This window comes from Ranitomeya variabilis, chromosome 8 (genome assembly GCF_051348905.1).
Source record: "Ranitomeya variabilis isolate aRanVar5 chromosome 8, aRanVar5.hap1, whole genome shotgun sequence".
NCBI lineage: Eukaryota > Metazoa > Chordata > Amphibia > Anura > Dendrobatidae > Ranitomeya > Ranitomeya variabilis.
The window spans coordinates 217,614,328-217,641,470 of NC_135239.1; the positions used below are offsets into that span (position 1 = coordinate 217,614,328).

The 27,143-nt window shown below is 48.1% G+C and overlaps 1 protein-coding gene and 1 long non-coding RNA gene across 5 annotated transcripts in view; one reads left to right on the forward strand and one right to left on the reverse strand.

Moving 5' to 3' along the window:
* The window catches only part of LOC143788891 (uncharacterized), a 334,430-nt gene that overhangs the window by 239,117 nt on the left and 68,170 nt on the right, over nucleotides 1–27,143 (forward strand). The gene's annotated exons all lie outside the window — the stretch shown is intronic.
* The window catches only part of CAMKV (CaM kinase like vesicle associated), an 80,200-nt gene continuing 55,323 nt past the window's right edge, over nucleotides 2,267–27,143 (reverse strand). For all 4 annotated transcript variants that reach the window (XM_077277122.1, XM_077277123.1, XM_077277121.1 and 1 more), the window contains 7 exons: nucleotides 23,793–23,931; nucleotides 22,789–22,909; nucleotides 22,274–22,349; nucleotides 22,067–22,203; nucleotides 20,102–20,180; nucleotides 19,194–19,281; nucleotides 2,267–3,199 (listed from right to left, as the gene is read on the reverse strand). In XM_077277122.1, the coding sequence (XP_077133237.1) occupies nucleotides 3,011–3,199; nucleotides 19,194–19,281; nucleotides 20,102–20,180; nucleotides 22,067–22,203; nucleotides 22,274–22,349; nucleotides 22,789–22,909; nucleotides 23,793–23,931 (829 nt within the window). In that variant the 3' untranslated portion in view covers nucleotides 2,267–3,010. The remainder of the gene's footprint in view (nucleotides 3,200–19,193; nucleotides 19,282–20,101; nucleotides 20,181–22,066; nucleotides 22,204–22,273; nucleotides 22,350–22,788; nucleotides 22,910–23,792; nucleotides 23,932–27,143) is intronic.

A 27,143-nucleotide genomic window follows, 5' to 3' on the forward strand; every position in this document is an offset into this window, starting at 1 on the left:
GGCGGGAGTCTTCAGATAGGGGTGGTCTTCGACGTGTATGCCTGTGACCGCCGTGGCTAGGGGTTGTGTTGGGGCATTTATTTCGAGATTTGGGTGGTCATTATGCCGGCTATAGGGCGTAGTGACGGTTAGACTAACGCCGTGGGGTGTGCTTGAGGGGGCAGGGGTTGATAGAAACTCACTAAAGGTTTGTGTTTGAGACCATGGCGGTGTTGGTGGTGCATAGTTTATTATACATGTGTTTGGTGCGTGCTTGATGTGTACTCCCTTGGCTGCAGAGCGAGCTGGCCAGTCCGGTTGGACCGGTCATCGCCCTCTGTGGCCGCATAGTGGGCTCTGGCACCTGAGCCCTCTCCCCCCCGCGCAGGCAAGGCCAATGTGCCTGCTGGGGGGACTTAGGGGGCCCGGTGTCCAGGCCAAAGGTCCACGGCGGTTTGGCACGGGGGTGGGCGGCGCGTACAGAGGCTCGGGCCTGGCCTGTCAGGGCCTGCGGCCTGGGCGCCGAGAAGCAGGGAGAAGTGGGTGGGGCTATTTTAGTCCTGACTGCGGCATCGAAAGTTCGGGCCGGCAAACCGGAAGTGGGCTGGGCTTGGCCAGGACGTGCAACGCCGAGCGTGGAAGCCGACAGTGCCCGGGCCCAGGAAATCTGTGAGTGCGGCCCCTGCATGGAGACGCCGGTCGCAGCAATCGTGCGATTGGGCTGGTAGATGGGGCGGCAGCACGGCGGCTCGGAAGTGCCGAATCGCCGCCCATGTCAAGACGCTCCAGAGGGCGGGAGGACCGCGTGGAGCATCTGCCTGCCCGCACCGCCGGAGCCAGATGAGGGGCGCCGGCCGAAATGGAAGCATCCCGGATAAGCCGGACTGGCCCACAGGCGATGTGACCGCAGGTCAGGGGGGAACGAGTAATATGGCCTATATGGTGGGGGGGATGCAGAGGAGGCCTGCGGCGCAGGATGGGATGGGGGCTCAGGGGATGCAGAGGAGGCCTGCAGCGCGGGAAGGGATGTAGCCCCGGTGGATATAGAGGAGGCCTGCGGCAAGGTTAGGGGGTCGTGAGAGGGCACAGGGAGGTGAGTCCCCAGGCCAGACTTAAGGTCTTGTAACCATTGCTTACCTTCCTGTGCTGCTCTCTGCCGCAGGGCCTCAATCATAGCTTTGGACATGGCTGCAGGGGAGAACCAGGGGTCCTCGGGAGATAACAGCTTCCAAGGGTCAGCCGGGGAGAAAAAGGAAGGCACTGACCCCGGGCACCTGAATTTAACCCCTAAGGGTGTGGCCGGACCCCCTTCCTCTTTCTTCCGTTGGGCGTCCCATTTATGGCATCACCTGGGGAGCAGTAGGAGGGGAGGAATTGAGCACTGCACAGCTTCCTTTTAGCTTTCTCAAGGGGCTCCGCAGTCAGAGGCACATTCCCTATACGGTACTGTCCCTGCCATTATACAAGCACCACAATAACTACAGCATATCTTCTCCTTCCTAGAGGCGGCCGCACTTTTGATGTTTCCATATTCCCCTATGAGACCCGTGGGGAAGAATCTGGGAATCTCTTTACCAATGTGTGACTGATGTTGCTGATGCTCAGGGGACAGAGGACACGGGGGTCTCTACAGCCACCATCACTGTGCGGTCAGACAATTGCATCTGATACAGTAATAAAGTCTGTGGGGGACAATGTGCAGCCGCAGAGCGTCGCCCTCCTGCGTGACTTGCTGCTCGCAGCCTTTGAAGTGTAATTCATCTCCGGCAGCAGGGACTGAGATGGTTATAAGTAGAGGGGAAGTGGCGGTGTCTCTGCTGCTCCTTTCCGTGACACTCCAAACATAAAAGGAGGCTTTTAATTTAGGGTTGACAAGCCATCAGACAATGGCAGGAGAAATGCAGGCTGGGAAGTTAGAGAAATGAGTTTCCAGTTCTTATAGTGCTGGCTAAATGCAGCCAAGGCACCACCCACTCAAGATCGGAGAAATGAGACAGTTCCTGGTCATATTAGACTATTAGAAGCTTAAACACAGACCCTTTTGATTATACTAAGTGTAAACACGGCTACTCATGTAGGATTCACAGCTAGATTGTGTCCCTGCCGATGTTCTCTACTGTTCACCATCATGATTTATCCAAGCGGAACCATGAGGGTGCGGCCTGGTCCTGCTTGTGCAGGGAGGGACTTAGCTCTTAGTCTCCACCCCCGAGGAGCACCACACAATTTTCATTGATTGTAGTTTTTTTTATGTTTGGACCCTGCGCTCATCATGGAAACTGCGACAAATGGGATAAGCAGCACATTTATTCAGATAAAGCTTACAAAACACAGAGGAGAGGTCTGTACATTATATGTCCCACTAAAGGGGGCACAAAAAGGGTTCAGGAAGGGACGAGACAAGGGGGCGACCTGAAGATATAAGCTTGCCGCTTCCTACAGACTTAAAGTGGACCTGTGATATCTACGGCATTGTGTACTGAAGAGGGGTTATGGCTCATATTATGTGGCTCCCCGATCCTCGGAGTGGGGGTGGAAGCCATGTTATGCTCTTTTTATATACTTTTGGGGGGGAGTAATAAGAAAATGCCACAAAGAGGCTGCAAAAAAGTTACATTTCAGTAAAAAGTTTTATAAACTTTTATCTGTGGCGAGAGGTCGACATTACTAAGAAGAGGCGACGATGAGGGTGTGAGGTGCGGTCATATACTTAGCGTCATAATGCCGGGAGGCAAATAACGTTATTCTAACAGCGCAAAGTTCTAGCGACTATGGGATGCGGAATAAAAATAAAGGTTCTGCTCTAGCAGTGAAGGGGTTAATGGGCATCGCAATGGGGTCAGTGCTGTGGTTCTGTCTAGCAATCAGTGGGTCTGGCATCACTCTGGCTGCAATCAGGTGCAGATCTTCCTGACAGCAACAAAGTTAATGAAATAACTGCAGAGAAGCCCTCCTGAGTGGAGGAGAAGGAAGGATTAATGAGAGTATGCTCTGCGATGAAGAAGGGGCCGGGTATTCTATTCTCGGGGTCTCAGCCAGTTCCGTCTGGAGATGGAGTCAGCACAGTTGGAGTGTCCTCGGCCGGTGTGCTGGCTGGTGATGGCGCTGGGGTAGCCAGGCCTGGAGTCAGCTCACTCTCGTTAGATGGTGAAGGGGTCTTGGATTCCGTCTGCTCCGGAGCTCTTAGCCGCTTCATCATGGTGGTCACTCGTACAGCTTTCTGCAATAGACACAAGGGAGGTGAAAGCGAGAGGAAGAGGAGACATGAAAAACTGCTTCAAAGATGAGGGAGTGTGTGGCACAAAGATCACAGCAAACGGCAACTGGCAGAAAAAAAAAATGTAGCACTGTCCCGATGTCATGGGTTTACCACGACAGAGATGGGCCAGAAGACCGCAGGGTGTGGAAGAGTAGGTTGTTGGAAGAGGCGTTTGGAGTGTTGATCCATAACTGTTGCTTAGTGTTTCTACTATCTGCAAATCCTCATCCTCTCCCATTTTGTTTACCTTCCTTTTTTCCCCGTGTTCCCCTCTGTCATCCATGAGTGCATATTTCTGTTTGGCATTTTTGCTTTATCCCTGTAGGTCATCCCTGGTTAGTCTGGTTTCTGTATATACATACAATATTACTCCCCACTTCCCTGGGTGGAGGAGGGTGACAGATTAGGACTGATTCAGGAGTTCAGCAAGGTACATGGCCCCAGCGTCTTCACCATCAGAAGTAATCTGGGGAGTAGGGATAGCTAAGGTGCCCCTAGTTTCAGAGACCAGGAAGGACCCCCTGGGCACGGTTAATCCTACAAGAGTTGTGACATTAACACTGGCCCATACTATTTTTTGAGCCATCATGGATCCTATAACTGCTCAATCTGGGCAACTGCAATAGCCCAGGCTGGAGGTTGCAGATCTTCACTCTGTTACACAACACTCAAGCATGCCTCGTCTGAGGACCGCTACTGCCAGGCAGCCCCAGGTGGATCTCAAAAATTCTTTACCCGGCAGGTTCTCTTGAGGGTGCTACAAGTTTGTTGTGCTCAAGGAGGCCTGTAGACTATACTTTAAGTTACTTCCTCACTCATCTGGAACTGAGGAGCAACGGGTGGGGATCGTAATTTTGCTCCTTCATTGTGACCCTCAAGTCTGGGCATTTTCTCTTTCGAGAACTCTCAGTTGCTACGGATGGTTGAAGAATTTTTTCATGCACTGACTCACATATACAATGACCCTGTCCGCGTTTTCCTGGCAGAGTCTACCCTACGTCAGCTTCGGCAGGTAGATAGACCAGCAGAGGAATATTGCTCCAAGTTTCGGAGGTGGTCCACCGATACAAAGTAGAACGACCCCACACTCCGTAGCAAGTTCTATCAAGGGTTATTTGTAAGAGTAAAGGATGCCTTTGCCCTGCATGAGACTCCGGGCTCCTTTAAGGCGCCATGTCCCTGGCCATCTGTGTGGACAACCGTTTTCATCAGAAACACAAGGAGACACTTCAATTTGCAGAAGGCCTGGAGTCAAGGGAACTTGTGTGAGTCTACCGAGGAAGCGGCAGTTCATCCACTCATGGTAACAACTGATCATAAAAATCTTTTATATTTAGAATCTGCTAAGCGTCCGACACCTAGACAGGCAAGACCGGCATTGTTCTTAACCAGGTTTAACTTTTTATAAAGTATAGGCCGTGGAATAAGAACATTCAGGCCATGTGCACACGTTCAGTATTTTTCGCGTTTTTTTTCGCGTTTTTTCGCTATAAAAACGTGATAAAAAAGCGAAAAAAACGCTTACATATGCCTCCTATTATTTTAAGTGTATTCCGCATTTTTTGTGCAAATGTAGCCTTTTTTTCCGCGAAAAAATCGCATCGCGGAAAAAAAAGCAACATGTTCATTAAAATGCGGAATTGCAGGGGATTCCGCACACCTAGGGGTCCATTGATCTGCTTCAATGTAAGCAGATTATGTGCGGTTGGTACCCAGGGTGGAGGAGAGGAGACTCTCCTCCACGCACTGGGCACCATATAAGTGGTCAAAAAATAAGAATTAAAATAAAAAACAGTCCTATACTCACCCTCGATGTCTTCCCGCCTCCACTGCACGCTGCCGTTCGGTTCCTGTAGCTGATGTGCGGCGAAGGACCTCGCCGATGACGTCACTGTCCTGTGATTGGTCGTGAGCGGTCATGTGACCGCTCACGTGACCGTGACGTCACGGAAGGTCCTGCGCGCACACACCAGCTATAGGAAGACGAACGGACGCCGCTGATGAGATGTCTGGGTGAGTATAAGCATTTTTTTATTTTTTTTATTATTTTTAAACATTCTCTCTTTTACTATAGATGCTGCATAAGCTGCATCTATAGTAAAAAGTTGGTCACACTTGTCAAACAGTATGTTTGACAAGTGTGACCAACTTGTCAGTCAGTTTTCCAAGCGATGCTACAGATCGCTTGGAAAACTTTAGCATTCTGCAAGCTAATTACGCTTGCAGAATGCTAAAAAAACGCGAAAAAAACGCAAAAAAAACGCAAAAAAAAAAATGCGGATTTCTTGCAGAAAATTTCCGGTTTTCTTCAGGAAATTTCTGCAAGAAATCCGCAACGTGTGCACATACCCTCAGGCGGATGCCTTATCTTGTTGTTTTCCTGGGGGTGGAGATAATTGTGAAATGGTTCCTAAAGATCCTAAAGTTTTCTTTTGTAAACTGTTCCTTTCCCTTGTTGGATATATATACAATTTGTGAGCTTGAAATGGTTCCTATACAGAAAGGGGTGGTTATTGCTGCTATAAGTTCTGGAGAAAAAAGTTTGTTGAGGCTCAGGAGGATGCCCCTCCTGTCTGTCCTTTAGTTAAACTATTCGTACCTGGTGTAATGCAATGGTAGCACACTTATGCAGTGAAGAGGCGGTGACCCAACAAAGTTTCAGCATAAAGTCTCTTTAATGCAGTTACTTCACAGCATTAATGTCCAATTCATACTAGTATGTATCATTAGAGTCCAATTCACAGCACTACATAGTACCCGGTATCCTCTGGATCGCTGCCGGGAACCGTATCCTCCGGATTACAGTCACTAAACAAGCCAGACCTCCTTCGGGCACAGGACAGCCTACCTCCGGTTCACCGCCGGGCACAAGACAGTCCACCTCCGAGACCCGTTGCCGTGGGCGACTGCACCACAGAGTTAATGTCTCTTTACTCACAGCTTTCCACAGTACACGATATTCTTCAGGTTACAGTAACTAAACATGTCAGTACTCCTCTGACCTGTTACCATGGGCGACTGCACCGCTGTCCACACTGTGGGTGCCAGGAGTTCACTCTGCTGGGCTCTGTGTTACTCTCACACAGAGCTTAGCTTTTGCAAAGCTGTCTGCTTTGCTTGCTGCAAACTCTACTCTGATACTGACACACCCAACCCTTTACTGCAGGGCTTTTTACAAGCAACCTGTGGCCTACCGCCACATGGAGAACCCGGCCAGGAATGAAACAGCCTGCACAACTACTATCCTGCAGTCTATTTCAAAACACAAAAAGCCCAGAGCAGGTTTTCCCAACTCACTCTTACGCATGTTAGTGTCCAAGGCAAACACCTATTTTTAGTCTGCATTGCAACCAGAGCTAAGTCTGTGACTGCAATGCACTCTCATGGCCTCCATACGCCTCCATGCACATCCTGGGGAGAACACACAGCGACCCCTACTTGTGACATCGGTCACAGCCTCACAATTGCAATCACAGCTATGCCTGACTGCAATGCAACCCCATGGCCTCAATACGCCTCCGTGCGCATCCTGGGGAGAACATACAGCGATCCTCACATGTGAAACCGGTCACTGCCTCACACTGGGAATCTGTTGTGGATTCTGTTTGCGGGCTCCCTCTGGTGGTTACTGCTGGTACTGGGTGACTTTGGTGGGTTGCGGCCTTTGGTTTCCATCTGTCCATCAGAGGCTGGGTGTTTCCTATTTTACCTGGCCTTTCTGTCATTTCCCTTGCCGGCTATCAATGTGTTCAGATGTGCTCTGTTTGGTTCCTGCCTACCTGCTCCCAGATCTTTCAGGATAAGCTAAGTGCTGATTTTCAGTTGTTTGGTTTTTTGTCCAGCTTGCTTAGAATGTCTCTTTGTTAGCTGGTTGCTCTAGTGGACTGAGGTTCTCCCCATGTGCCATGAGTTGGCACATGGGTTCTTGTAATCTCAGGATGGTTTTTTTTGATTAGGGTTTTTTGCTGACCGCTCAGTCCCCTTTTGTGTCATTCTGCTTTCTAGTTTTCAGCGGGCCTCTATTTGCTAAAGCTATATACATCATCTCTATGTGTGTGCCTTCCTCTCATTTCACCGTCAATACATGTGGGGGGCAACTATATCTTTGGGGTTAATTCCTCTGGAGGCAAGTGAGGTCTTTGTTTTCTCTGCAGTACTAGTTAGCTCTTAGGCTGGTGCGTGGCGTCTAGAACCAACGTAGGCACGCTCCCTGGCTATCTCTAGTTGCGTTTGTCAGGCGTAGGGCAGCGGTCAGCCCAGGTTCCATCACCCTAGAGCTCGTCCGATATTTATTATACTTTGCTTGTCCTGTGCTATCCCTAGCCATTGGGGATTCATGACAGGAATCTCCGTCCTAAAGTGATAAGTGAACATCATGATTCGGTCTTGGCCAGACATCCTGGTAATAAATACCCCGTTGTATGTATTCAGCAATTTGCATTATGCACCATTCTTGTCAGTTTCTCCATTTTTTAAATCTTTGTTATATTTAATAAACTTATTTACAGTAGTTATTTACATTTGTGGTATTGTGTCCTTTTTTTTGGTTTATAACTTGGTATCTAGGACATTTAAGTGGGATTTTCACTTAGTTGTGTTTCATCCTGGTAATAAAGCCACATCAGATCTCCTCACTCTGCATTTTTGGTGGTCAGGGGTACATCAGGATGTCCGGGAGTTTGTGACCGCCTGCAGTGTCTGTGCACGTTCTAAAACCGCTCACACCTGTCCGTGGGAGCCTCTCCAACCATTGGCGATTCCCAGTAGACCGTGGACTCATCTATAGGTAGATTTCATCACTGATCCACTCATGTCGGCAGATTATACAGTTATTCTGATGGTGGTGGACAGATACCTTAAGATGTCCCGTTTCATTGTGCTACCTGCATTACCCAAAGCCAAGACTTTGGCGCAATTTGTTTTTTTTTTGTTTTTGATTTTTTTTTCTTTTAAATCGAGATACATTTTTATTAAACTCAAGAACATTAGAAGCATATATCACATCATATATCCATACTCCTTTTACATTTTTCCAGTAAATAACCCCTCCCCAACCCTTCCCCCCTCCCTCATGGAGACCATTCCAGGAGCAGACAACAGTTCATCCATAGTTATCAATATCAGGCATTGGTTCAGTTCGTCGTAAATGTAACTCAACGTTTCTGTATACTGGTACATCTTTAATAAATCCTCTCCAACCATTGGCACAAATTTTTTAAGAGATTGTGAAACTACATAGGATTCGTACAGATATTGTTTCTGACCGAGGGATGCAGTTTACATTTTGGAGGCAGTTTTGCACCCATCTGGGGATCCATCTGCCATTCACTTCAGCATTTCACCCGCAGTCCAATGGGTAAACTGAACGGATTAACCAGAATCTTGAGACTTATCTGGAGCGTTTTGTGTCCGAGTATCAGGAGGATTGGGTTACCTATTTACCTCTAGCTGAATTTGCGGTGAATAACCGTTGTCATGAGTCTACTGCCAAGTCCCCTGTTCTTCGGGGCCTATGCATTTTATCCTCAGTTCTGCTCTTTTAATAGGAATCATTCTTCTGGAACACCAGAAGAAGAACAGTTTTCACTATTACGTCTGTAAGGCCGGGGTCACACATGCGAGTTTTATGGATGTAAGAGCGCAGAAACTACGTCCGTAAAACTCGCATAACATACGGCACAATGATTCTCAATGGGTCTAGTCCTATCAGCTGTATATTACGGATCCGTAATATACAGAGTTCTACGACCGTACAAAATCGCAGCATGCTGCGTTTGTCAGCGTATTGCGCAAAAAAAATCGCCAATGAAAGTCTATGGGGGCGAGAAAAATACGGATTCCACACGGACCAGCAGTGTGACTTGCGAGAAATACGCAGCGGTGTTAGTGAAAAGTCGGTAATTCAATTGCCGGCTTTTCATTTCTCCTGCCTAAACCCGACAGGATATGAGACATGGTTTACATACAGTAAACCATCTCATATCCCCTTTTTTTTTGCATATTCCACACTGCTAATGTTAGTAGTGTGTATGTGTCTGTTGTGAACTGTGTTTCTGGGCTCCCTCTGGTGGTCACTAACGGTATTGTGTTAGGCATGTCTTATTGCAGGCCTGAGCTCCAGCTGTGTCGTTAAGCAGCGGGTGTTCCCTATTTAAGTCTCCTCCGGACTCAGTCTCTTGCCTGGCATCGTTGTATCCAGACCTATATGGTCTCCTCCGGATTCCTTTCAGTCTGTCTCATGCAAGAAAAGCTAAGTCCGTTTTGTATAATTTGGATCGTTTGCATTTTTCAGTGTCTTTGTCCAGCTTGCTTAATATTTGATTTTCTGGCTCGCTGGAAGCTCTAGGGGGCTGATATTCTCCCTCCGCACCGTCAGTCGGTGTGGGGGTTCTTGAATGTTCAGTGTGGATGTTTTTGTAGGGTTTTCTGCTGACCGCATAGTCCACTGTCTATTTTCTGTCTATCTAGACTAGTGGGCCTCACTTTGCTGAATCTAGTTCATCTCTACGTTTGTGTTTTCCTCTTGCCTCACCGTTATTATTTGTTGGGGGCTGTCTATATCTTTGGGGTTCAATTTCTCTGGAGGCAAGTGAGGTCTTATTTTCCCTCTAGGGGTAGTCAGTTCTCCGGCTGGCTCGAGACGTCTAGAACCAACGTAGGCACGTTCACCGGCTGCTTCTAGTTGTGTGTGTTAGGATCAGGTATGCAGTTAGCCCAGTTTCCACCTCCCTAGAGCAGTATTTATGTTTTTGCTATCTTGCCGGAATATCAGAGATCCTCTACCACTGTGATCATAACAGTATGCCAGGCCAAAAGAAAATGTTTATTACATCGCAGAAGAGGGATTAAAAAGAAGTTCTGAGTTTTGGGTTTTTTTTGTTTTTTTTTTTGTTGCTGCAGTTTGCCTAGCTTCTTCCATCCCCTTTTTCTCTGAGTGGCTGGAACTCTGCTGCAGATATGAATGTCCAGACTCTGACTTCTAGTGTGGATCAGCTTGCTGCTAGGGTGCAAAGCATTCAGGATTTTGTTATCCATAGTCCTATGTCTGAACCAAAAATACCTATTCCTGAGCCGTTTTTTGGAGATAGATCTAAGTTCCTGAATTTTAGGAATAATTGCAAATTGTTTCTGTCTTTGAAACCTCGTTCCTCTGGTGATTCCGCTCAGCAAGTTAAGATTGTTATTTCCTTCTTGCGCGGCGACCCTCGAGATTGGGCCTTCTCTCTGGCGCCAGGAGATCCTGCATTGGTGAATGCTGATGCGTTTTTCCTGGCACTTGGTTTGCTTTATGAGGAGCCTAATCTTGAAAATCAGGCTGAAAAGATGTTGCTGGCTATCTCTCAGGGTCAGGACGAAGCTGAGGTATATTGTCAAAAATTTCGGAAATGGTCCGTGCTTACTCAATGGAATGAGTGTGCACTGGCCGCAAATTTCAGAAATGGTCTTTCTGAAGCCATTAAAGATGTGATGGTGGGGTTTCCTATCCCTACAGGTCTGAATGATTCAATGGCTCTGGCCATTCAAATTGATCGACGTTTGCGGGAGCGCAAATCTGTTAATCCTTTGGCGGTGCTGTCTGAACGGTCACCTGATTCTATGCAATGTGACAGAATTTTGACCAGAGCCGAGCGACAAAATCATAGACGTCAAAATGGGTTGTGTTTCTACTGTGGTGATTCAACACATGTTATCTCAGCATGCTCTAAACGCTTAAAAAAAATTGTTAATCCTGTCACCATTGGTACTTTTCAGCCTAAGTTTATTTTGTCTGTGACTTTAATTTGTTCATTATCTTCTTACTCAGTTATGGCTTTTGTGGATTCTGGTGCTGCTTTAAGTCTGATGGATTTGTCGTTTGCCAAGCGCTGCGGTTTTGTCCTGGAGCCTTTGGAAAATCCTATTCCTCTTAGAGGAATTGATTCTACGCCATTGGCAGAGAATAAACCTCAGTATTGGACGCAAGTGACCATGTGCATGACTCCTGTACATCAGGAGGTGATTCGTTTTCTGGTACTGCATAAAATGCATGATGTTGTCGTTTTGGGTCTGCCATGGTTACAGGCCCATAATCCAGTTTTAGATTGGAAAGCTATGACTGTGTCTAGTTGGGGGTGTCAGGGGATTCATGGCGATTCTCCATTGGTGTCTATTGCTTCTTCTACTCCTTCTGAGATCCCTGAGTTTTTGTCAGACTTTCAGGATGTATTTAATGAGGCCAGGTCCAGTGCCCTTCCTCCTCATAGGGACTGTGATTGTGCTATAGATTTGATTCCTGGTAGTAAGTTTCCTAAGGGACGACTCTTTAATTTATCTGTGCCAGAGCATGCCGCGATGCGGAGTTATATAAAGGAGTCTTTGGAGAAGGGACATATTCGCCCATCCTCTTCTCCTCTTGGTGCAGGATTCTTTTTTGTGGGCAAGAAAGACGGGTCTTTGAGACCTTGTATAGATTATCGTCTTCTGAATAAGATCACGGTTAAATTTCAGTATCCTTTGCCATTGTTGTCTGATTTGTCGGCTCGGATTAAGGGATCCAGTTGGTTTACCAAGATAGCTCTTCGTGGTGCGTATAACCTTGTGCGCATAAAGCAGGGAGATGAATGGAAAACGGCATTTAATACGCCCGAGGGTCATTTTGAGTACCTGGTGATGCCTTTTGGATTATCGAATGCCCCTTCTGTGTTTCAGTCCTTCATGCATGACATCTTCCGGAAATATCTGGATAAATTTATGATTATTTATCTGGATGATATTTTGGTTTTTTCTGATGATTGGGAGTCCCATGTGAACCAGGTCAGGATGGTGTTTCAGGTTCTGCGGGAGAATGCTCTATTTGTGAAGGGCTCAAAATGTATCTTTGGGGTACAGAAGGTTTCTTTTTTGGGTTTTATTTTTTCCCCTTCTACTGTGGAGATGGACCCAGTTAAGGTCCGTGCCATTCATGACTGGACTCAGCCCACGTCTGTTAAGAGCCTGCAGAAGTTCTTGGGCTTTGCTAATTTTTACCGTCGTTTTATCGCTAATTTTTCCAGCGTGGTTAAACCTTTGACGGATATGACCAAGAAGGGTTCTGATGTTGCTAATTGGTCTCCTGCGGCCGTGGAGGCCTTTCGGGAGCTGAAGCGTCGGTTTACTTCAGCGCCAGTCTTGTGCCAGCCGGATGTCTCTCTTCCCTTCCAGGTTGAAGTTGATGCTTCTGAGATTGGTGCAGGGGCTGTTTTGTCGCAAAAAAGTTCTGATGGCTCCGTGATGAAGCCATGCGCCTTCTTTTCAAGAAAATTTTCGCCTGCTGAGCGGAACTATGATGTTGGTAATCGGGAGTTGTTGGCTATGAAGTGGGCATTTCAGGAGTGGCGACATTGGCTCGAGGGAGCTAAGCATCGTGTGGTGGTCTTGACTGATCATAAAAATCTGATTTACCTCGAGTCTGCCAAGCGCCTGAATCCTAGACAGGCTCGTTGGTCGTTGTTTTTCTCCCGTTTTGACTTTGTGGTCTCGTACCTGCCTGGTTCGAAGAACGTGAAGGCTGATGCTCTTTCTAGGAGTTTTGTGCCTGACTCTCCGGGAGTCTCGGAGCCGGCTGGTATTCTCAGAGAGGGAGTGATTTTGTCTGCCATTTCCCCATATTTGCGACGAGTGCTGCAGAAATTTCAGGCTGATAGGCCTGATCGTTGCCCACCAGAGAGACTGTTTGTCCCTGACAGATGGACCAGCAGAGTTATTTCTGAGGTTCATTCTTCAGTGTTGGCGGGACATCCTGGGATTTTCGGTACCAGAGATTTGGTGGCTAGGTCCTTTTTTGTGGCCTTCCTTGTCTCGGGATGTGCGTTCTTTTGTGCAGTCCTGTGGGATTTGTGCTCGGGCTAAGCCTTGCTATTCTTGTGCCAGCGGGTTGCTTTTGCCCTTGCCTATCCCGAAGAGGCCTTGGACGCACATTTCCATGGATTTCATTTCGGATCTTCCGGTATCTCGGAAGATGTCTGTCATCTGGATGGTGGCCCAAGCGTTTTGCCAACCGCCGCCGCGGTGTGGGTCCCCGACTTCGTGTTGGGGATTTGGTTTGGTTGTCTTCTCGGCATGTTCCTTTAAAGGTCTCCTCTCCTAAGTTCAAGCCTCGCTTTATCGGTCCTTATAAGATTTTGGAAATCCTTAACCCGGTGTCTTTTCGCTTGGACCTTCCAGCGTCATTTGCTATTCATAATGTGTTCCATAGGTCCTTGTTGCGGCGGTACGTGGTGCCTATGGTTCCTGCTGTTGAGCCTCCTGCCCCGGTTTTGGTTGAGGGCGAGTTGGAGTACGTGGTGGAGAAGATTCTGGATTCTCGTATCTCTAGATGGAAATTCCAGTATTTAGTTAAGTGGAAAGGCTATGGTCAGGAGGATAATTCCTGGGTTGTCGCCTCTGATGTTCATGCGGCTGATTTGGTTCATGCCTTTCACGCTGCTCATCCTGATCGCCCTGGGGGTCTTGGTGAGGGTTCGGTGACCCCTCCTCAAGGGGGGGGGTACTGTTGTGAACTGTGTTTCTGGGCTCCCTCTGGTGGTCACTAACGGTATTGTGTTAGGCATGTCTTGTTGCAGGCCTGAGCTCCAGCTGTGTCGTTAAGCAGCGGGTGTTCCCTATTTAGTCTCCTCCGGACTCAGTCTCTTGCCAGGCATCGTTGTATCCAGACCTATATGGTCTCCTCCGGATTCCTTTCAGTCTGTCTCATGCAAGAAAAGCTAAGTCCGTTTTGTATAATTTGGATCGTTTGCATTTTTCAGTGTCTTTGTCCAGCTTGCTTAATATTTGATTTTCTGGCTCGCTGGAAGCTCTGGGGGCTGATATTCTCCCTCCGCACCGTCAGTCGGTGTGGGGGTTCTTGAATGTTCAGCGTGGATGTTTTTGTAGGGTTTTCTGCTGACCGCATAGTCCACTGTCTATTTTCTGTCTATCTAGACTAGTGGGCCTCACTTTGCTGAATCTAGTTCATCTCTACGTTTGTGTTTTCCTCTTGCCTCACCGTTATTATTTGTTGGGGGCTGTCTATATCTTTGGGGTTCAATTTCTCTGGAGGCAAGTGAGGTCTTATTTTCCCTCTAGGGGTAGTCAGTTCTCCGGCTGGCTCGAGACGTCTAGAACCAACGTAGGCACGTTCACCGGCTGCTTCTAGTTGTGTGTGTTAGGATCAGGTATGCGGTTAGCCCAGTTTCCACCTCCCTAGAGCAGTATTTATGTTTTTGCTATCTTGCCGGAATATCAGAGATCCTCTACCACTGGGATCATAACATGTGTCCTCATGAACTGGAGCCTTGGAAAAGTTCCCACGCTCGAGTTCATATGAGGACATCCAGCAGAGGGCGCATCACCGCAACTCAAGGTAAGTACAGATCATCCTGCTTTCCTTTCAGCACCCGGGGATTACAGGCACCAGCGAGTGCTTTAGCACAGCTCCTGGCTGTAAAATGATTTAACCCCTTCAGATGGATTTACTTCGTGGGACGTGACAGATCATCTGAAGGTATGTATATTGTTGGTTTATTATTTTTCAGAGCGAGGGTCTTCAGGTGGATTGAGAGAGCAATAAAATATTAAAACAACCTGTGTGTTTATTTCATTAAAATACTTTTTAATAATGTGTGTGTTTTTTTTTAACCCTTTCATACAATTGGATTAATAATGGATAGGTGTCATAATTGACGCCTCTCCATTATTAATCTGGCTTAATGTCACCTTACAATAGCAAGGTGACATTAACCCTTCATTACCCCATATCCCACCGCTACACGGGAGTGGGAAGAGAGTGGCCAAGTGCCAGAATAGGCGCATCTTCCAGATGTGCCTTTTCTGGGGTGGCTGGGGGCAGATGTTTGTAGCCAGGGGGGGCCAATAACCATGGACCCTCTCCTGGCTATTAATATCTGCCCTCAGTCACTGGCTTTACCACTCTGGCGGAGAAAATTGCGCGGGAGCCCATGCCAATTTTTTCCGCCATTTAACCCTTTATTTTAGCAGCTAAAGCGCCCAAATTTTGCATACGCACACTACTAACATTAGTAGTGTGGAATATGCAAAAAAAATGGGGATATGAGATGGTTTACTGTATGTAAACCATGTCTCATATCCTGTCGGGTTTGGGAAGGAGAAAGTAAAAGCCGGCAATTGAATTACCGGCTTTTCACAGATATCGCGCTGTAGTAAATATAAATACAGACTATATATATATATATATATATATATATATATATATATATATATATATATATATATATATATATATATATATATATGTGTCTCAATGATATATATATATATATATATATATATATATATATATATATATATACACATACTGTATATATGTTTTCCCGAACATTTGAGCACATAAATCCATTAGATGTCGGTTTTGCAAGCCTGCGAGAAAATATCGCAGTACGGATGCCATACGGATTACATACGGAGGATGCCATGCGCAAAATACGCTGACACACCCTGCCTATGGATCACTATTTTGGGAACATTTGTCCGTAAAATACGGACCGTATTGTCTTACGCCAAGTGTGACGCCGGCCTAATAGTGATTTGGTGGATTGGCATGGTTCTTTTAAGGAACATTAAGTTGAAGGATCCTTCTTGGAAACTGGGTCCCAAGTTCATCAGTCCTTATAAGATTGTGGCCATCGTCAATCCTGTAGCATTTCGCCTTGATGTGCCATCTACTTTTAGGATTCATAATGTGTTTCACCGGTCTCTGCTCAAAAAATAAAAATATGTTGCATCCTCTGTACCATCACCGCTACCTCCCAGTCATTTTTGATGGGAATTTCAGATAGCCAAGATCGTGGATTCTCGTTTAGTTCGCCGGTCTCTTCAGTATCTGGTACACTGGAAGGGATACGGTCCTGAAGAGAAGATGTGGGTACCAGCATCTGATGTCCATGCGGTCAGATTGATCTGGTCATTTCACGTGGCACAACCTGATAGACCCGGACCAGAAGTCACTCTTAGAGGTGGAAGTACTGTCACAGATTTACAATGACAGACGGGGCTAGAAGACTGCAGTGTTTGATTTCACATACTCCTGCACTAATTAGAAGCACTTCACCATCACATAAACAGTGCAAGTTTCTGTTGGCTGTGCAGGGGTTAATCTGCTCAGCTTAGAGTCTCTAAAGCTTTCCTGTTTGGATGATCTCAGCTGTTCAGTGTTAGTCACTCCTCTCTCCCATTTATACTCTCCTGTGGCAAAGTCATTCCTCTCTCCCATATAGACTCGCCTCTGGCAATCTGGATTGCCAGTGTTATTGTTGTATTGCCTGGTGTGGAGTGGAGGTTGTTGTGTGAGATTCCTCATTCTTTCCCATTTTGTTTTCCTTCCTTTTCTCCCGTGTTCTCCTCTGTTGTCTGTGAGTGCATATTTGTATGCTTGGTATATTCATTTATCCCTGTACGTCCTCCCTGGTTAGTCTGGTTTGTGTATATACATACACTATTACTCCCCACTTCCCTGGGTGGGGGAGGGGGATACACGTAGGGCTGATTCAGAAGGTCAGCAAAGTATGTGGCCCCGACGTCTTCACCATCAGAAGTAATCCGGAAAGGGATAGTTAGGGAGCCCCCTGGGGTCAGAGAAGGAGCCCCTGGCCCCGGTATTCCAACAGAGTTGTGACACCCGAGGTGTACAGATCACTCACTACTACGCATCATATTTTTTCTCAGTAGTCACAACTTAGATTTCAGTGACTTTAATGATATGTCGGGCGTGACCCGTCTTCTGTGCCCTTTGAAATCAGACAAATCCAATGTGATCATTCTCTTATCAAACGGAGCACTCTGATACTTGATCTCTGACATAAGACAAGGGCACTCGGTGCATTCAGACAGCCGTATAAATCGGTCCGAGATCAGACCGCAATGCTTGGACTGGATAGCAGCTCCAAGTGTGACAGTTTCACATATTTCCGTAAATTACAGTCTGATGTTGGAACGATTTATATGATCGTCTGAATGCAGCCATAAGAGGAGACCACTGCGATACATCAGAGCGGTGCCTTCCCCAGCGGAGGACAACGCCATCAACAGTGGCCGGTGGAGTTGATCCTTTCTCTTCTTCCAGCTCTTGTTTGGGTGGAGGACAGACCCCCAATCATTTCCTTTGGCAGCACTTGCCAGATCCAGGATAACATAAGAGAACACCAAGCTCAGCACCGGGCAGAAGAGCACGTGATGAGAATCTGCTCAGTATAGAAAGGTCCACGGTGGGAGTTGTACTCCGCTCAGTCTTTGCAGGTCTCGGCACAGTCTGAATGAATTACTGTCTCTATGAGGCACTGAGACTGCAGCAATGATTACAGAGACGCCAAAAGCGTTGGGATCACACCGTGTTGATATGAGATGCTGACGTGTTCCCGCACATCACACGCTGCAGATGGAAATGAGCGCCACGTTATTTAGCGCTAAATATATTACAAGCCCCAGATCCACACAACAAGAGCATAATCAGCAGCCCAGGGTCAACCGCCGCCGTACACAGCCCGACCCCGCGTCAGTATCAGACGGCAGCGAGAAGAAAAAGCCTGAAGACATCAGGAAAGTCACAGCGGATTAAGGAGACGTCCTCATTATAGAGACACAAAACGGGAGGCCGAACGTCAGCAGAGGACTAATGCCACCCGGGAGCGACCATCTGCAGACGAACTGAAAGCCACCTAGGAGTGACGATCTAGTGACATTCTTGTACATAGGAGCGGTATTATAGTAGTTATATTCTTGTACATAGGAGCGGTATTATAGTAGTTATATTCTTGTACATAGGGGGCAGTATTATAGTAGTTATATTCTTGTACATAGGAGCGGTATTATAGTAGTTATATTCTTGTACATAGGGTGCAGTATTATAGTAGTTATATTCTTGTACATAGGAGGCAGTATTATAGTAGTTATATTCTTGTACATAGGGGCAGTATTATAGTAGTTATATTCTTGTATATAGGAGCAGTATTATAGTAGTTATATTCTTGTACATAGGAGCGGTATTATAGTAGTTATATTCTTGTACATAGGAGGCAGTATTATAGTAGTTATATTCTTGTACATAGGGGCAGTATTATAGTAGTTATATTGTATATAGGAGCAGTGTTATAGTAGTTATATTCTTGTACATAGGGGCAGTATTATAGTAGTTATATTCTTGTACATAGGGGGCAGTATTATAGTAGTTATATTGTACATAGGGGCAGTATTATAGTAGTTATATTCTTGTACATAGGGGCAGTATTATAGTAGATATATTCTTGTACATAGGGGCAGTATTATAGTGGTTATATTCTTGTACATAGGAGCAGTGTTATAGTGGTTATATTCTTGTACATGGGGGCAGTACTATAGTAGTTATATTCTTGTACATAGGAGCAGTATTATAGTAGTTATATTCTTGTACATGGGGGGAAGTATTATAGTAGTTATATTCTTGTACATGGGGGCAGTATTATAGTAGTTATATTGTTGTATATAGGAGCAGTATTATAGTGGTTATATTCTTGTACATGGGGGCAGTATTATAGTAGTTATATTCTTGTACATAGGAGCAGTATTATAGTAGTTATATTCTTGTACATAGGAGCAGTATTATAGTAGTTATATTCTTGTACATATGGGCAGTATTATAGTAGTTATATTCTTGTACATAGGGGAAGTATTATAGTAGTTATATTCTTGTACATAGGAGCAGTATTATAGTAGTTATATTCTTGTACATGGGGGGAAGTATTATAGTAGTTATAGTCTTGTACATGGGGGGCAGTATTATAGTAGTTATATTCTTGTATATAGGAGCAGTATTATAGTAGTTATATTCCTGTACATAGGGGGCAGTATTATAGTAGGTATATTACTGTCCATAGGTGTTAGTATTATAGTAGTTATATTCTGTACGTAGGGAGCAGCTCACAATATCTTTATACTGTGAACGTCTTACCTTCCATTTGGCTTTAGCAAAGTTTTTCTCAATCTGAGCACAGACTCCGTCCTTGATGTTTTTGTCTGATGCTGCGTTCCCTGAAATCCTGTAATAAACGGGGATATTTAGCAGTTGCTTTTGGAGTTGACCTCTTTATGTGGGTGAGAGCTCAGGGTTAATATTCCTCAGACAGAAGGAAGGTGGTGAATGTGATTGCAGGAGCGGACATGATGAGTGATGTGAGTTTAGGACCGGTGTAGCATCGCACACGCACTTTCTGCTCTCACAGGACACACATGGCCAAAGACGTGCTTTTCTTTTGGGTGTTACTTGCCTCTGCAGTCACTGACCAGACGTTCGCTGCATTTTAGTTTATCGGTGCACAATCTACGGTATTTTAAAAGCTTTTGCTCCTCCATGCTGCACCCTGCAGTTCTGCTCTTTTCGGGCACAGCTGTATTCAGGGACTGCAGCTGAGATGTCATCAGATGGTATTTTTCAGTTATTCTAAAATGAGATCATGACACCTCGTGGAACAAGGCAGACGCTCTGCTCAGCGCAGTCGGGTCACGTCAGGACCCACTGGTGGGCGTCACTGTGGGGGCTGCACAAACCAGTGGCGTCTCCCTCTGCCTGGTGCCCTCTGTCACTAAGGAAAGGGGACGTCTGACATCTTTGTAACAAGCAGTGACCCAGTAATGGAAATCGGAGCAATCACTGATTGTCCGGTTTGTGATCCAGGTGACGTGGTAATGAGAGAATTCGCCACATGGACCCGAGCGAGTCTGTGTGATGCGTCGTCCCCAAGTGGTGACAGTGTGGGTTTACCTCTTGTGCACAGGACACACGGACATGATGGAAATGCTGGACACCGGTCAGGACATGGGGTGAGGGAGGACTATGGAGGGACAGAGGTGAAATGTCACCATTCGTGGCTGATGGCGTCGGCCGCTGTCGCCCGCTGGTCCTGCTCCACCTCCATCAGACGGGTCACCAGGTCTTTGGCTGCAGACAATGAAGCATTAGTTATGATATGGCAGAATATCAGTGCAATCCTCCAATACATTGTAACAATCAGTCCGTTTATCACTACAGGTGTGTGATACATTGTAACAATCAGTCCGTTTATCACTACAGGTGTGTGATACATTGTAACAATCAGTCCGTTTCTCACTACAGGTGTGTGTAATACATTGTAACAATCAGTCCATTTATCACTTCAGGTGTGTGTGCTACATTGTGACAATCAGTCCGTTTATCACTACAGGTGTGTGTGTGTGATACATTGTAACAATCAGTCCGTTTATCACTACAGGTGTGTGTGATACATTGTAACAATCAGTCCGTTTATCACTACAGGTGTGTGTGATACATTGTAACAATCAGTCTGTTTATCACTACAGGTGTGTGTGATACATTGTAACAATCAGTCCGTTTATCACTACAGGTGTGTGTGTGATACATTGTAACAATCAGTCCGTTTATCACTACAGGTGTGTGTGTGTGATACATTGTAACAATCAGTCCGTTTATCACTACAGGTGTGTGTGATACATTGTAACAATCAGTCCGTTTATCACTACAGGTGTGTGTGTGTGTGATACATTGTAACAATCAGTCCGTTTATCACTACAGGTGTGTGTGATACATTGTAACAATCAGTCCGTTTATCACTACAGGTGTGTGTGATACATTGTAACAATCAGTCCGTTTATCACTACAGGTGTGTGTGTGTGTGATACATTGTAACAATCAGTCCGTTTATCACTACAGGTGTGTGATACATTGTAACAATCAGTCCGTTTATCACTACAGGTGTGTGTGATACATTGTAACAATCAGTCCGTTTATCACTACAGGTGTGTGTGTGATACATTGTAACAATCAGTCCGTTTATCACTACAGGTGTGTGTGTGTGTGTGTGTGTGATACATTGTAACAATCAGTCCGTTTATCACTACAGGTGTGTGATACATTGTAACAATCAGTCCGTTTATCACTACAGGTGTGTGTGATACATTGTAACAATCAGTCCGTTTATCACTACAGGTGTGTGTGTGTGATACATTGTAACAATCAGTCCGTTTATCACTACAGGTGTGTGTGTGTGTGTGTGTGATACATTGTAACAATCAGTCCGTTTATCACTACAGGTGTGTGTGATACATTGTAACAATCAGTCCGTTTATCACTACAGGTGTGTGTGTGTGTGATACATTGTAACAATCAGTCCGTTTATCACTACAGGTGTGTGTGTGTGATACATTGTAACAATCAGTCCGTTTATCACTACAGGTGTGTGATACATTGTAACAATCAGTCCGTTTATCACTACAGGTGTGTGTGATACATTGTAACAATCAGTCCGTTTATCACTACAGGTGTGTGTGTGATACATTGTAACAATCAGTCCGTTTATCACTACAGGTGTGTGTGTGTGTGTGTGTGTGTGTGATACATTGTAACAATCAGTCCGTTTATCACTACAGGTGTGTGTGATACATTGTAACAATCAGTCCGTTTATCACTACAGGTGTGTGTGATACATTGTAACAATCAGTCCGTTTAGCACTACAGGTGTTTGTGTGATACATTGTAACAATCAGTCCGTTTATCACTACAGGTGTGTGTGATACATTGTAACAATCAGTCCGTTTATCACTACAGGTGTGTGTGTGTGTGTGTGTGTGTGTGATACATTGTAACAATCAGTCCGTTTAGCACTACAGGTGTTTGTGTGATACATTGTAACAATCAGTCCGTTTATCACTACAGGTGTGTGTGATACATTGTAACAAAGCCATCAGCAGGACGAGAGAGTTACGGAGTGTTCAGCATAGAGCGGTGACGCAGCCGATCACACCGGCAGATGAAGCGCGGCTGACGCCCACCTGCAGGGGAAATGTCATCCCAGTACGGTGAATCAAACTCGTAGTCCCCATGCAAAATCTTCCGGAACAAGTTCTTGTCGTGGTTTTCATAGTCCTCGTCCTCCATCTCGTCGTAGAATGGGGGGTTCCCAGAGAGACTAATGGAGAGCAGACATCAGCCCCCTGTACGTTGTCCCCCTCCAGTACAATGTCCCCCCCACTACTCACAGTATGTACATGATGACTCCGATCGCCCAGCAGTCAACAGGCCGTCCATATCGCTGTCGGGCAACTACCTCGGGTGCTGCAAGACATGATGGAAGAGGCGGGTTAGGGCCGGGAGATGTACGGGGGGAACCCAGTGGACTACGGAGGGGTCGGGCTGCACCGTGGACGCTGACGATTCATGAGCCCAGGGCCGGACTGGCCATCTGATAATTCTGGCAAATGCCAGAAGGGCCGGTCTGGTCATGGGCCGCCTTGTCAGCTACGTTGTTAACAGAATCGATGTTCTCAAGACCCCCATACTGTGAAGAGTTGTGAAGGAGCACAAAGTCGCTGACTCCGTCACTTACCCCAGCAGCCATCGGTATCATTAGAAATATTGGTCTTGTAGAAAATCTTCCTTTCCTCCATCCAGGGTAATATTAGTAAAACATCCCATCTGGTGCTCGGGGACAGCACGGGACTGTGTGATTTCAAATGCCAGGACTGAATTTCAGCCCCAGTCCGTACCTACTCACCCAGATACTCGGGGGTCCCACATGGCTCTTTGATCAGACTCGTCTCCACTTTGGCCAAATGGAAGTCGCTGATGACGATCTTCGAATTCTTCATACGATTAAAATACAACAAATTCTCCAACTAGAAGAAATAAATGAGAGTGATCGTCTGCAGGCTCCGGGACCCCTGCACTCAGTCTGTGTGTGCACTCAGTCACACTCCGCAACATCCACCTTGGTTACACCCGGCAACTTCCACCCTGGTCAAACCCCAGAAAATCCACTTCAGTCACACCCAGCAACCTCGCACCGGTCACGCTCCACAACCCCCATATGCCCTCCACCTTGGTCATGCCCTGCAGCCTCCCCATTCACACCTCGCGACTTCCGGTCACACCCAGCAATCCCCACCCCAATCACACCTGGCAACATCCAACTTGATCACGCCCGGCAACTCCCGCCATGCTCACACCCGGCAACCCCCATCCTTTCCACACTCCACAACCACCACCTCGGTCACACCCAGCAACCCCTGTCCCAGTCACACCCTCCACTCTTGGTCGCAACCCCAGCCCCGCTTTCCATCCAGGTCACGCCCCGCAACCACTGCCATCCACTAGTCTCGTCCTGCAACCCTCACCTCGGTCACGCCTCACGACCTCCACCTTGGTCACACTGCAGCTCGATCATGCCCTGCAACCCATGCTTCAGTCACACCCTGTAACCTCCACTTCGGTCACAACCTCCACCTCGGTCACACCCCACAACTCCCACCTCAATCACACCTCACACCTTGGTTGGTCACACCCCACAACTTCCACCTCAGTCGGTCACACCCCACAACTTTCCACCTCGGTCGGTCACAACCTCCACCTCGGTCACACCTCACAACCTCTACCTCGGTCACACCACACAACTTCCTCCTCGGTCACACCCCACAGCTTCCACCTCGGTCACACCCCACAAATGCCACCTCGGTCGGTCACACCTCACAAACTCCACCTCGGTCACACTCGGCCCTTCACCTTCAGGTTCCTGTGCACGATACAGAGCGAATGTAGATACGCCACCGCCTCCAGGACTTGCCGGATGACGTTACTGGTGTCCTTCTCCGAATAATAACCCTGGTCCAGGATCCAGTCAAAGACTTCACGTCCTGATGCCCTAATGAAGGAACGGATGAGATAATGTGAATGAAAACCACAACTGACTCCACAGCCCTGAGGAGAACTCCGCGCCTCAGCTCAATGGTGGAAAAGCTTTACATTCCTTTTAAAGTAGAACCCAGGAATGATTACAATAAGAATGATTCCTCACAGGAAAGAGCCGGGGGTCTGTAGGATGGGGGGCTCCAGACGGGGACAGGATTTCTAGTACAGTGCTGAGGTCTCCAAGACCAGCATCACCTGCTGCTTAGAAGACCCCTAATTATAACTAAAAAGTCACTGACTGCAGAGATCATTAGAGGCCTCCATATCATGTGGGGGCCGCGGCTGAAGGGGCGGAGGAACCGGATTACATGGACATTTCTGCCTCCAGCATTTTTCCTTCTCATCTTCTAAAATCAAAAATCTTCAGATTTGATATTCAGCTGCAGTTTCCACACAGGAGAACGCGGCACAAAGCTCCTCAACACGCCGCAGCTCCAGAATATTGATCAAGAGCTGCAGAGCATCAACCTTCCACCAGCGCATCATCCCTGCTCCAGAACCCCCGCAGAACATCAACCCTGCACCAGAGCCCTGTAGAGCATCAACCCTGCACCAGAGCATCAACCCTGCACCAGAGCCCCGCAGAACATCAACCCTGCACCAGAGCCCCGCAGAGCATCAACCCTGCACCAAAGCATCAACCCTGCACCAGAGCCCCGCAGAGCATCAACCCTGCACCAGAGCCCTGCAGAGCATCAACCCTGCACCAGAGCATCAACCCTGCACCAGAGCCCCGCAGAACATCAACCCTGCACCAGAGCCCCGCAGAGCATCAACCCTGCACCAGAGCCCCGCAGAACATCAACCCTGCACCAGAGCCCCGCAGAGCATCAACCCTGCACCAAAGCATCAACCCTGCACCAGAGCCCCGCAGAGCATCAACCCTGCACCAGAGCCCTGCAGAGCATCAACCCTGCACCAGAGCATCAACCCTGCACCAGAGCCCCGCAGAGCATCAACCCTGCACCAGAGCCCTGTAGAGCATCAACCCTGCACCAAAGCCCCGCAGAGCAGCAACCCTGCACCAAAGCCCTGCAGAACATCAACCCTGCACCAGAGCACCGCAGAGCATCAACCCTGCACCAGAGCCCTGCAGAACATCAACCCTGCACCAGAGCATGAACCCTGCACCAAAGCCCCGCAGAGCATCAACCCTGCACCAGAGCCCCGCAGAGCATCAACCCTGCACCAGAGCCCTGCAGAACATCAACCCTGCACCAGAGCCCTGCAGAACATTAACCCTGCACCAGAGCATGAACCCTGCACCAAAGCCCCGCAGAGCATCAACCCTGCACCAAAGCCCCGCAGAACAACAACCCTGCACCAGAGCCCCGCAGAACGTCAACCCTGCACCAGAGCCCTGCAGAACATCAACCCTGCACCAGAGCATCAACCCTGTACCAGAGCCCTGCAGAACATCAACCCTGCACCAGAGCATCAACCCTGCACCAGAGCCCCAACGAGCATCAACCCTGCATCAGAGCCCCGCACAGCATCAACCCTGTACCAGAGCCCCACAGAGCATCAACCCTGCACCAGAGCCCCGCAGAGCATCAACCCTGTACCAGAGCACCAAACCTGCACCAGAGCCCCAACCCTGCACCAGAGCCCCGCACAGCATCAATCCTGTACCAGAGCCCCACAGAGCATCAACACTGCACCAGAGCATCAACCCAGCACCAGAGCCCCGCAGAGCATCAACCCTGCACCAAAGCCCCACAGAGCATCAACCCTGCACCAGAGCCCGAAAGAGCATCAACCCTGCACCAGAGCCCCGCAGAGCATCAACCCTGCACCAAAGCCCCGCAGAGCATCAACCCTGCACCAAAGCCCCGCAGAGCATCAACCCTCCACCAGAGCATCAACCCTGCACCAGAGCCCCGCAGAGCATCAACCCTGCACCAAAGCCCCGCAGAGCATCAACCCTGTACCAGAACATCAACCCTGCACCAGAGCCCCGCAGAGCATCTACTCTGCACCAGAGCCCCGCAGAACATCAACCCTGCACCAGAGCATGAACCCTGCACCAGAGCCCTGCAGAACATCAACCCTGCACCAGAGCATGAACCCTGCACCAAGGCCCCGCAGAGCATCAACCCTGCACCAAAGCCCCACAGAGCATCAACCCTGCACCAGAGCCCCGCAGAGCATCAACCCTGCACCAGAGCCCCGCAGAGCATCAACCCTGCACCAAAGCCCCGCAGAACATCAACCCTGCACCAGAGCATGAACCCTGCACCAAAGCCCCGCAGAGCATCAACCCTGCACCAGAGCATGAACCCTGCACCAGAGCCCTGCAGAACATCAACCCTGCACCAGAGCATGAACCCTGCACCAAAGCCCCGCAGAGCATCAACCCTGCACCAAAGCCTCGCAGAACATCAAACCTGCACCAGAGCCCCGCAGAGCATCAACCCTGCACCAGAGCCCTGCAGAGCATCAACCCTGCACCAGAGCATCAACCCTGCACCAAAGCTCCGCAGAACATCAACCCTGCACCAGAGCCCCGCAGAGCATCAACCCTGCACCAGAGCCCCGCAGAACATCAACCCTGCACCAGAGCCCTGTAGAGCATCAACCCTGCACCAGAGCATCAACCCAGCACCAGAGCCCCGCAGAGCATCAACCCTGCACCAAAGCCCCACAGAGCATCAACCCTGCACCAGAGCCCGAAAGAGCATCAACCCTGCACCAGAGCCCCGCAAAGCATCAACCCTGCACCAAAGCCCCGCAGAGCATCAACCCTGCACCAGAGCCCCGCAGAGCATCAACCCTCCACCAGAGCATCAACCCTGCACCAGAGCCCCGCAGAGCATCAACCCTGCACCAAAGCCCCGCAGAGCATCAACCCTGTACCAGAACATCAACCCTGCACCAGAGCCCCGCAGAGCATCTACTCTGCACCAGAGCCCCGCAGAACATCAACCCTGCACCAAAGCCCCACAGAGCATCAACCCTGCACCAGAGCCCGAAAGAGCATCAACCCTGCACCAGAGCATCAACCCTGCACCAGAGCCCCGCAGAGCATAAACTCTGCACCAGAGCACCGCAGAGCATCAACCCTGCACCAAAGCCCTGCAGAGCATCAACCCTGCACCAGAGCATCAACCCTGCACCAGGGCCCCGCAGAATATCAACCCTGCAACAGAGTCCCGCAGAGCATCA